Source organism: Terrapene carolina, unplaced genomic scaffold, assembly GCF_002925995.2.
Source record: "Terrapene carolina triunguis isolate 2854851 unplaced genomic scaffold, T_m_triunguis-2.0 Scaffold85, whole genome shotgun sequence".
NCBI classification, from domain to species: domain Eukaryota; kingdom Metazoa; phylum Chordata; order Testudines; family Emydidae; genus Terrapene; species Terrapene triunguis.
The window spans coordinates 19195361-19207907 of NW_020664436.1; the positions used below are offsets into that span (position 1 = coordinate 19195361).

The 12547-nt window shown below is 43.9% G+C and overlaps 1 protein-coding gene across 1 annotated transcript in view; it reads right to left on the bottom strand.

The window, feature by feature from the left end:
* RYR2 (ryanodine receptor 2) overlaps window positions 1–12547 on the bottom strand; it is a 512764-nt gene that overhangs the window by 261309 nt on the left and 238908 nt on the right. Inside the window, exon 29 of the mRNA XM_026649522.1 lies at window positions 9847–10021. Coding sequence (XP_026505307.1) covers window positions 9847–10021 — 175 coding nt within the window. The remainder of the gene's footprint in view (window positions 1–9846; window positions 10022–12547) is intronic.

Consider the following 12547-nt stretch of genomic DNA (forward strand, 5'->3'; position numbering starts at 1 on the left):
TTCTCATTAACTCAGTAACCAGTCAGTGTGACACGGAGATGACAATCCGTATCATCAGCCCAGTTCCACCAACCAGATTAATCCACCAGATTAACCACCAACTCATTCTGCAATAGCCAAAATCCCCCAAATCCCCCACACTGGACCTCATACATTGAGTGAAAATGGTTGAAGATGCCTGTGGCAGCATTAATTTGCTCCATAGGTCAAATCCTTCCCTGACTGACATGCAATGCAACCATACCAAAGTAGATGCAGTTGCACAGGGCATGAGTCAGGGTAGGATTTGCCCCTCCCCACACCCCTGGGTTTCTTTTGGCAGATGCATATTGAATAAGGGATTTGGTCCTGAAAACAACTCCATCCACTTTTTCCACATCCAAGGTGAACCACATAATGCCACCCTTTGCTTAGGGCAAAAGGATAGGGCAGCATAATTTCCATGTAATTTATACTCGTTTGGAGAAGACTGGGTGCAACTTGTAACCTTTTTGCCAAATATACAGTGCAGACATGAAAATCATGCTCTGAAGTTGCACTGGTGTAACTGGGGACAGAATTTGAATCATACTATTTACCTGGCTGAATATTCAGAATTATGCATGAATACACCATACCTCCTGCATGAAATCTCTCTTGCACAATCATATATAATGTGCAATTATTATTTAATAGTTATGTTTACTACTTACAAGAGTGATATCTCACAAGTGGTACTGTCTGTCATAATTCTGTGGAACTCTTCTTGTTGGCAGCAGACCCTAAAATAGGGGCCTGTGAGCCTGATTAGTAACTTGGCAGAGAGCCATATTCCCTTTTCCCTGTTCGTAAATATGTTATAACACCGGCACTGGCTTATAAGTAGGCTGTGTCCTCTGAAGCAGGGCAGATGGCTCTGACAAATTGTTATTTTTTGCCTGAAGTGAAAAGCCTCATTCTGCAGCAACCTAAATCTCCAACTACCTGAAGCTGGGAGTGGACAACAGGGGATGGATCACTCAAAATTTCCCTCTAAAGCATCCAGTACTGGCCACTGTCAACCTCTCAATTACCTTATTGGTTCAATGGTTGGGGGGGTTAGGGGTAGAGAGATAATTCTTGCCTGCTTTCTGAGGGCAGGTCTACACTACAGCAGGGATCGACGCTCTGAGATCAATCCACCGGTGGTTGATTTAGCAGGTCTAGTAAAGATCCGCCAAATCGACTACAGATCGCTCTCCAGTTGACCCCTGTACTCTACCCCTGACGAGAAGAGTAAGGTAAGTCGACGGGAGATTTTCTCCCGTCGACCCCCCGCAGTGTAGACCCCATGGTAACTCAACCTAAGGTTCATCAACTCTAGCTACGTTATTCACTTACCGCGGTAGTGTAGACATAGCCTGAGTTACAGCTATAAGGCCTTGTTCAGTAATAAGGGCTGTGAAGTTCACAGAATTGTGAACACTAGTAGGTGGAAGCACAAGTCTTCTACTCACACCCACCACATCTTCCCTGAGTGGGGAATGTAAATGAAACCAGGAGCAGCTCTGGGGCAGCACTGCTCTAGAAAGCAGGAGACACGAAAATGAGCACTTCCTCTTCTTGTAGCAAAGCTGGGGAAGCTGATGCAGATGTAGCCATTTAACATTCATCAGTTCTATTAACTCCACATCCTACTAAAATAGAGGCCAAAGAAAGTAAAATGTAAGCTGTTATTAAAAGCTATAATTTTGAAAGCACAGTAACATACTCTAAGAGATGTGTGCTCATCAGTCAATGCAAGTGTCCTTAGCATGTAGAGACACATGCCATTTAAACTGACAAATGCACGTCACAATGTGCTGTTGCATAATTACATCAACTTACTTACACTCTGTGGCACAGAAAATATTTACAGTAGGGATGAATGCACACCATAGCAGACTAGAAAACTGAAGCTTTTTATTTTAATTAAGAGAGAGAAATAAGAATTTATTTTCATGACCCCATAAAAGTGCTGTTATATTCAGCATCAAGGCCCAAAAAGGAAAACCACTATGGCTCCATGACATGAATATGGGACAAGCAGCAGGGAAGTCATACAAAGAGGATTTGATTCAAAGCCAATTAAAGTGAATGGAAAGACTCCCAGGCCTGGTCTACACTAGGCTTTTATGTCGAATTTAGCGCCGTTATATCGAATTAACCCTGCACCCGTCCACACCAGGAAGCCATTTAGTTCGACATAGAGCTCTCTTTAAATCGATTTCTGTAATCCTCCCCAACGAGAGGAGTAGCGCTAAATTCGAAATGGCCATATCGAATTAGGCTAGGTGTGGATGGAAATCGACGCTAATAGCTCCGGGAGCTATCCCACAGTGCACCACTCTGTTGACGCTCTGGACAGCAGTCCGAGCTCGGATGCTCTGACCAGCCACACCCCGGGAAAATTTGAATTCCTTTTCCTATCTGGGCAGTTTGAAGCGCAGTTTCTGTTTGGACACCGTGGCGAGCTCAGCAGCAGTGGCAGCAGTGGCAACGATGCAGAGCTCTCCAGCAGAGATGGCCGTGCAATCCAATAGAAAGAGGGCCCCAGCATGGACGGATCGGGAAGTCTTGGATCTCATCGCTGTGTGGGGAGATGAGTCCGTGCTTTCCGAGCTGCGCTCCAAAAGACGGAATGCAAAGACCTATGAGAAGATCTCTAAAGCCATGGCAAAGAGAGGCTACAGCCGGGATGCAACGCAGTGCCGCGTGAAAATCAAGGAGCTGAGACAAGGCTACCAGAAGACCAAAGAGGCAAACGGACGCTCTGGATCCCAGCCCCACACATCCCGTTTCTACGAGGCACTGCATTCCATCCTAGGTGCGGCCGCCACCACTACCCCACCCCTGACCGTGGACTCTGAGGATGGGATATTGTCCGCGGCCGGTTCCTCCGACATGTTAGCGGATGGGGAAGATGAAGAAGGAGATGAGGAGGACGAGGCAGTCGACAGCGCTGGCACCGCTGATTTCCCCGACAGCCAGGAGCTCTTCATCACCCTGACAGAGATCCCCTACCAACCGTCCCCCGCCGTTACCCCAGACACAGATTCAGGGGAAGGATCAAGCAGTAAGTGTTTTAAATATCTAAACATTTATTTACAACATAACTGGCATATTTAAAATATTAACAGTAGCTAAAGTGCTTTAAAACATGTAAACATTTATTTACAACAAAACAGGAAGATTTAAAATATTAACAGTGGGTAAAGTGCTTCAAAACATGTAAACAGGAAAGTCAAACAAAAGGAGAATCTGTGCAAAGTGTATCATGATTAGTCTGTCTTTGGGCGCCTCAATATGTAGTCCGAACCATTTTCAAAAAATTTCACAATGTCCGCTTCATGATTATAGTGCCCAAAACCCTGCAGTCATTTGTCCCTCCAAGGGCACCTAAGCCAAGAACTGGTCAATGTAACCGGGGATAGAGGCGAGATCCTCCGGGGAGAACTCCTCATACGCCTCCTGCAGGTGTTTTTCCAGCCTCATGAGCAGGTTCCTGGGCAGGGAGAGCTTATTAGGCCCCCCGTGGTAGGACACGTTTCCCTGCCACAACGCCAGCAGGTACTCCGGGATCATGGCCTTGCAGAGCATTGCAGCAAATGGCCCCGGTTTCTGCAGGCTGTCCCGGAGCATCTTCTCCTTCTGGCTCTCCGAGACCTTCAGGAGGGTGATGTCTGGCATGACTCCCTGCTGTGAATTAGGTAGGGGAAAGTTAGTATTGGGACTGCTTGCCCGTCCCTTTACAGAACTGCAACCGCCGGTTTACAGCCACGCGGTTTACAGCCGCGAGGGGGTGGGACAGGGCCAGAGTTCATGCTTGCAGGATTGCTGCCAGCAGAGACTCGCATTGCTTTCTATGTGAAAGGAGGCCAGTGCCACTCTTAAAGTTTTAAGCGGCACAAGTCTACGGCTTACCATGTTTGCCAGCTAGACAAAGTCCGGTGTCCAGCCCTGCTCCTCAGCTCGCCACAGCAAGACCGCAGGCACTGTAGGCGAGGGCCGAAAATTCGACCTTGTCCTCAGTGCGCGTGTGATAGGTGCTCTGCATGGTCTTGTTCACAGAGAAAGACTATGTTCTCTGTTCACAGATACATTGCTCTGTCTCAGGAATTCACTCCCTTTTTCCAATTCCCACAGCCACATCTGCCCAGAGGCTAGCGCACATTAGGAGGAGGAAGAAGAGGACACGGGAAGACATGTTTGCTGAACTAATGGGATGCTGCCGAGCACAGTCACCTTTAGCAGGGGGCAGGTGCAGCAGCAGGGCACATATACAGTGCAGTGACTAGTTATCCTGGTCAGTCTGGGAGGTGGTTTTCATGTTTTGTGTGGTGGGGGGGGTGGTGTTGCTCTGTGACTTGGTGGCGGGGGAGGGCAGTTACAGATCTTATGCAGCGGTCCTTACCCTGCATCACAGAGCCGCGCAGCAGGGGATCTGTAACCCTCCTCCCCCTGAAAGACAGTCACATAGCCGACACATACACGCAGTCCCGGCCAGGAGGGCTGGCAGGCTCCGTTGAAACAACCAGTCCACCACCGCGGAGCCTGTCATTCCTGGAGTTTAGAAGCATCATTTGCATCACAACCCTAAACCCGCCCCCCGCCACAGTCTGCGTCCCAGGTTTAAAACATTCCCGCGAAAACAGTAATAAAGACAACGGTGTCCATTAACAAAACAGAACAGATTTTATTTTTTGGGAAGGGGGTGAAGGGGGTATGTAATTGGAGAGGATAGTCGACGGCAACTGGGTAAAGAAACGGGGGCAAGTTCTGCTTCTGTGTCCACAAACTTAAAAGTCACTGGGTACCCTGCTCAGCCTTGAAACTGGCTTTCAAAGCCTCCCGGATGCACAGCGCGTCCCGCTGGGATCTTCTAATCGCCCGGCTGTCTGGCTGGGCGTAATCAGCAGCCAGGCTATTTGCCTCAACCTCCCACCCCGCCATAAAGGTCTCCCCCTTGCTCTCACACAGATTGTGGAGCACACAGCAAGCTGCAATAACGATGGGGATATTGGTTTCGCTGAGATCACAGCGAGTGAGTAAGCTTCTCCATCTCCCCTTGAGACGGCCAAAAGCACACTCCACCACCATTCTGCACTTGCTCAGCCGGTAGTTGAACAGTTCTTTTTCTGTGTCCAGGGCGCCAGTATAGGGCTTCATGAGCCAGGGCATTAGCGGGTAGGCTGGGTCCCCGAGGATCACTGTAGGCATCTCCACATCCCCAACAGTTATCTTGTGGTCCGGGAAGTAAATACCTTCCTGCAGCCGTCTAAACAGACCAGAGTTCCTGAACATGCGAGCGTCATGAACCTTGCCCGGCCATCCGACGTAGATGTTTGTAAACCGTCCCCGATGGTCCACCAGTGCTTGCAGCACCATTGAAAAGTAGCTCTTTCTATTGATGTACTGGCTGGCCTGGTGGCCCGGTCCCAGGATAGGGATGTGAGTCCCATCTATAGCCCCACCGCAGTTTGGGAATCCCATCGCAGCGAAGCCATCTATGATGGCCTGCGCGTTTCCCAGGGTCACTACCTTTGACAGCAGTACCTTGACGATTGCCTTGGCTACTTGCATGACAACAACCCCCACGGTAGATTTGCCCACGCCAAAGTGGTTCGCAACTGACCGGTAGCTGTCCGGCGTTGCAAGCTTCCAGAGGGCTATGGCCACTCGCTTCTGGACAGTCAGGGCTGCTCGCATGCGGGTGTCCTTGCGCTTCAGGGCAGGGGACAGCAAGTCACAAAGTTCCAGGAAAGTCCCCTTCCGCATGCGAAAGTTTCGCAGCCACTGGGATTCATCCCAGACCTGAAGCACTATGCGGTCCCACCAGTCCGTGCTTGTTTCCCGGGCCCAGAATCGCTGTTCAACAAAATCCACATGCCCCATTGCCACCGTGATGTCCTGGGCGCTGGGGCTCGTGGTTTCTGACAGCTCTGTGCTACTCTCCGACTTCAGGCCCTCACGGCGGTGCCGTAGCCTCCTCGCCTAATTTCTCTGCATCTGCCTCAGGGAAAGGTGTATGATAAGGTGCGAGGTGTTGAGAACGGCCACAACTGCAGCGATGGTCGCAGCGGGATCCATGATCGCAGTGCTGTGGCGTCCGCGCTGTCACTGATCAAAAAGTGCGCGAACTGATTTCCCGCCGGCGCTTTCAGGGAGGGAGGCAGGGCGGTAGTGACTGATGGATGACGACAGTTACCCAAAAGCACCCTCGCCACATTTTTTTACCCAGAAGGCATTGGGGGCTCGACCCAGAATTCCAATGGGCAGCGGGGACTGCGGGAACTGTGGGATAGCTGCCCACAGTGCACTGCTTCCAATGTCGACGCTTTCCCTGGTAGTGTGGACTGACAAAGTCGAATTACTGTCCTTAGTGTAGACACACACGTTCGACTTTCTAATATCGATTGCACATATTCGATTTAACTAAAATCGAACTACTCTCGTAGTGTAGACATACCCCCAGTGGTTAACTGGTCTTTTGATCAGACACCTCCTGCATTCGATGAACTGCTCCACAACAGTTCTATGACAATGTGGAGACGAACTTGTGCACAGGAAAGGACTATCTCTTCTATATATGTTTCTACTGCAATGGGATCACACTCAGTGCTCTATAAATAATTAATATCAGGCAAGGCTTGAGGAAGCCCATTGTCTCTTGTATGTCTGCAGAAGCATCTCTCAGAGTTGCTTCAATGCCTTTTTGAAACTGGAAACACAAATTGTGTCGCATAATACTGCAAATGCAGACAGAATGAAGCAAGTTTTTGTTCTACATTGAATATTTTGAGGGTGAAATTCTATTGGGCAATACAATCATGTTTCTGGCAAGTCATTTAGAGATTATTTAGCAATATATGTATCATTCAGAAAAAAACAGAATACAAACTTTCAAAATATGCAGTGAACAAACACAAATCTTCATTAACAGGGACCTGTCAAGTCTGAGATTTAAAATTCTATCTAGCAGTTTTATTTTCGTTTGTGGGTGTGTGCATTTTTCTGAGCAGCGCATTGAATTATTCAAAAACACTTCTATCAGACATCTGCAGCCCCACAGGAGTTCTGCAACTGTAGCTATTAAAATCAATTCTTAATTCTACATCCTGTCACTGAAGCAAACTTGAGATTTAGGCCTAATCCAAAACCCACTGAAGTCAATGGAGAAACTTTCCATTGTACAAATGAAAATCAGCGCTCATCTTCTTTGCACTAACAGTTCATTTACCTTCATTTTTCTTTTGAGGGCCTGAAGCTAAACCTCAGAAACAACGCCCCCAAGTGCAAGTATTCTTACACCCAACAGCAGTTTGATTACTTACGTGAGTGCTAACGATCTGCAGCCAATTGCCTAGAAATGGGACAACAAGATGCACTGTTTACCTACCATACAACAGTATAATGGCATGGGACATGCCTATTTGAGAGTTGTCTTATACAAGAATGCCTGCACAGTATTGCCACAGCTGCAGTCAGTGGAGGTACTTGAACTGTAGATCTCTTCGTATACAAGATAGGGTGCAGCTTTCTGCAGGAGAGGCCCACAATTTTGGAACCTTTTCCTGTCCTTTGTACAAAACTGATTAGATTTGTTGCCCTTCTGGACAGACTGAAATGTTTGTTTATTTACTCAAGCTTTAGATGTGACTGAAAGTTTTCTTTAGCAGTTGTACCTTTCATTGTTGATTGGCTTCTCCCAAAACACATTGTCTATCACATAAACTCTTGCCATGATCAGGTGCAATGGGTATGTGGTGTTTGTTTTGTTTTTATGTTATATTGGCATTGGGATAATATTTAGCCATTATTTATATTGTAAATGAAAGTTTATGCACACAAGCCCCGTGGATGGGAGGTGGGTGCACATAAGCCCAACTAGTTGATGGGGGAAAGAGAGGTACATGTGAGCCTGGTTTGATGGGAAATAGAAGCACATAAAACCTCTTCATCAGGAGATACACTTTTCTGTCGGATTCTACCCTATAAAGAAGGGCTGCTGACACATAAGGGATTAAACAGATTGGATAAACAAATTGCCTTCTCCCAACTCCAAACATCCACAACTACTAGTGTTGAGGATAAAAATAATTTGACAAAGGGGCTCATTCAGACGGGCGAAAGGAGGATACAGTTAAGATGGTGGAGCATGGTCCGTGGCATACAGTAGTTGTGGTACTGCTAAGGTGTGTGCCTCTGGGTGAGGAGTGGAGAGTATGTAGTGTTAAGTGACTTTACTTTTCATTTCCTGGCTTTTGTGGGTTTGCCTCAAATACGTGTGTAACAACTCTAACTGCTTTGCGACAAATGTTTTATATAATTAGATAATATATTACATAAATAATATAAATAATTACAGTAACTAGTCGTTGTACTATCACCCTATGGCCAGATCAACAGTAACGTTTTTGCTGCCTTAATGAGCAGATCCTTAAACTGCAAGTAAAATGAAAGGTTACTCGAATATAGGACAATGGGTGAGGCAATGTAAACACAATATTCACAAGTGAAAAACATAGGAAAGAGAACAAACAGAGGCAAGGGGAGGCCTGTCAAAAAAGATTTGTGTGGGAATAGTTTAATTTAAGGCTTTTTAAACTAACTTTAAAAAAACATGGGATCTAGCTCATTAATAACAATTATCATTGTAAAATGATATAAAATGATTTTTCTTCTCTCAGCTAATACAAATCTGCCTGTCAGAATCTTGCTATTTTCTTTTATGCTGAATGTAACTATTAGCACTCAGACCAATCTCCTTTTAACCTACAGCGGAGGTCACCAAAAAAAAAGTGTATGATATTTCTCTCGTGAATTTACCACTGGATTTCTTGTAAACCAGTATTTTCTACCCTGAGGTCCTCCAATGAATTTATTGCATGACAATTAAACTTTTTGGTGACTTCCACTGTCCTTTCCTTATTCCAAAGTTGTGGAAAAAGTTCTGCATTGAAGATAAAGTTGATGATTTTTTTTAATCTTTCCCTTAAAGCTTTTTAAAACACATTTCTGACATTTAAAAAAATGACTCCCACACACACAACACATGATGGTATTACTGGAATGTAATATCTGAATTTTGGGTTGAATGATTCATCCCAAATCTCCTTGTTTCTTTCTTGAGACCAAATGAAAATATTTACACATTAAAGGAGGAAGAACTTTCCCTCCTCAGCAGGAGGGACAATCCTTATTGTTCTTTAAAATATTTTGAAAAATAAATGAATTGGCGGTGAAAGGTTCCATATTGCGTCCTCTGTTTGGCCACAGAACAGGCAGTATTGCGTCCTCTGTTTGGCCACAGAACAGGCAGTAGCAGTATAAGCTTCCTGCATTTTGAGTGATGAGGTAGGTTGATTTTATTTACAGTCTTATTTCTGCAACTTCAGCCTTTCCTTGCTGATGTCATGGAGATAACAAGGGAATTCAAAGGAATCACAGAATCCCAGTAGTCTGTGAAAAACTAAGTACTTCAGCCATGACTACAAGTTCTGAAGAAGTGCCCCAGTACTGTAGCAAAATGATGAACCAAGCTGTTCTATTTGCAATCACTAGTGCTCAAGATCAGCATCATACAGTAATTACTATTCTATTTCCACTGATGCACACCTTTTTGCCCTATGCAGTTCTCAGCTAAATGAGAGAAAGCAAAGTTACTGTAAAGCAATGCTAAGTAACAAGTATTTTTCTGCCAAATAAACTATGCTATGCACATGTGACAAAGCTGCATTCTCATCTGCTCGTACACCCACAAAGAGCATGGTAAAAGAATGTCAACCCACAATAGGCACAATCTAGCAACAAAAGCAAGTTAACAGCACAAAGCGTGCAACCACTTACCATCACCAACCTCAAAGTCCTTGAATGCAAGCTCTGAACCTGAGTCATCGAGTAGGATTTCACCGTTCAGGGTGAACATCATGGTGTGCTCGTTCATGTCAACCATACATCCCACGACATCCCCTGCCAGCCAAGAGCGGCCAAAATGCTCATTACCCTGGTGCCACCGCTGGGCCTGAAAGGGATTTCAGAGAAGGATAAAAACAATGAGAGTATTTCTCTCCCCCTCAGTGATATGACTAATAATCATCCCCCTCAATTAACACAGCACTAGAATTAATACTTTTACAGCAACTCATTCTGAAACAATGCTCATGAGTATCACAATTACACTTTGAGAGTGGCAATCCTACAATTAATTTTGTCGAAGCACTCCCAACATCAGCATTGTAAAATGAGGCCCAGTGAACAGACAGGGTAAATTGATATTTCAGCATATTAGTACACATGTAAGAACGTATTTTATTTTTATTTGGAAGATCTACAAAAGGTCTGTCATGAAAATAATATGGTCTCAATTGCAAAGTTAAATAGCTGCTTTATAGTATTTTTTAAATTATTTTCATGCAATTGCTTGGCCTCTAAATTTTATGCTTCCAAACAATCTTCAAAAATATGTTATTCTAAATGCATTTATTTAGATTTATGCAACATGCCTTCCATGCTCTGTTAGGGCCTGAACATGCAGGGTGTTGAGCAATTCTTGGAAGTGATGAGCACCCTCAGTTCCCACTTGTTTCTATAGAAGAAGTTGAGGGCATTCATTACCTCAAGGAGTGGCTCAGCACCTTGCATGACTGACCTCTAGAGGAATAAATATTGCAGGTTTGGATGGGTGCCCTTTGTTGTGGAGTTTGCATAAGAGCAGAATCTAAATAAATACATACAAATTCTTAGTAAATTTACAACAACAACAAAACCCACTATCAATGACTAACTCTTCCTAACACACCCATTCTATCAGGACTAAGTTTCCAATCCTTACTACCAACTCCTGAAAAGCCTGGGAGAACACGGGAACCTTGCGGCATGCCCTGAAAGTCAACAATCTCGAGCTCTCTCTGACCAAGGGGGATGGGAATGAATTCCAGAACTGAAGAACCTTCATCTAAAATCCCACCTGTAAACAGCCTCCCAAATAAACTGGAAACTTAGTTCCAGCACCTCAGCTGATCTCAACTGCTGTGGTACAGTAAGAGGATAGAGCCATTCTTAAAAGGTAGTCACAGCTAAAATCCTTAAGAAATGTATCAGTCAAAACCAACATCTTATACAGCACCTTGAAATCAGATGGGAACCAGAATAGAGCACACATCAAGGGTAAAATGTGCTTCCTGCAAGAAATACAACTTAAAAGGAGGATAACGTCCATTACATTAATCTTAGCAAAACAAAAAGTATTACTAAAATTCCATTATTGGCTTACAAAGACTGACGGAGTTTTTACTTGGGATTGTATTAGCTTGGAAAACTTGACTGATGACATGGTTTACACCTTAAAACAAGGCAGGGAGTGGCATTCTCACTGCTGCTTTAGGGGTTAGTGCTCTTACACAGTTGCAAGGAAAGCATCAAGGCCTCAACACAGGATTTAGCAGGACAATTGATTCTCAGCTTTTTATTATTATCATTTTCAAATATATTCAGTGCCCATCCTCTGCTAATGATAGGACACTGTGAATGGTTATTTAATTTGACCAATAATTTAAAAAATTCTGACTTTTCAGTTCAATGTTAAGGCATCTCAATTTGTATCATACAACACTGTCAAATAAAAATGCAGTAACAACAATAAAATAGGGCTGAGGTAGGCTTGGCTTGACAATCTGCATTTCTGAAAATTGAGTTTATGAAGAGTAATGGTAACTTCTGTCAAGTATTATAATAACAACAACGTAACTGAATTCCCCAACTCCAGAAACATAATGCATTTAATATGCATTTTTGTACTAAGACATGAGTTACCACTAGTCTAGATAGCAACTGTTATCATGGCAGAGATTTCACATGCCTACACACTAAAATTATTTTCTTCTGCCGCACTTTAATGAGTCATTTTACTCTTGTGAAGGATCAAAAACCAGTGGCATAAAAAATGTTCTGCTTATCTATATATTACCCACACAATTAGATTTTAATCTCTCATTCTTTCTTTCTTACCAAAGTTGGAGCTAGAACTACATGCTTTCTCATACTACATGCTATCAGAAATTTCCATTAAAAATTAGTCTTCATTTTCATAACTTTTACATTCCTATATTCTTAATCAAATTCAGTCCAATGGAATTACTGCTGACAATGAAAATTACATTCACTTTCTTATATATATGTCCTATAGGGAGACCACTGCACTAGGATTCAGGAGAAATGGGTTCTAATCTCAGCTCTCCCAATGACTTGATTTAGGGTAAATTACTTAAGTGCTCTGTGCCTCAAATACTCACCCAATTTTGTACAGCGTTTTGAGATTTTCATATGAAAAGAGCTATGTACGTGCCAAATGCTCTTACTGTATTTTTGCCAAGTCATACGGTTCTACATTCTAAAATATTATTTTACCTTTCATTTCACCCAGACCTTAAAGAGGATTCTTAATATTTTCAAACCCTGAAACAAAAGCTAAGGCACAGAAGGGTATTAAGCTGAAACAACTAGAATAGGAAGAAAAATTAAGTAATTTTTGTTAACAACTTACTGTCAC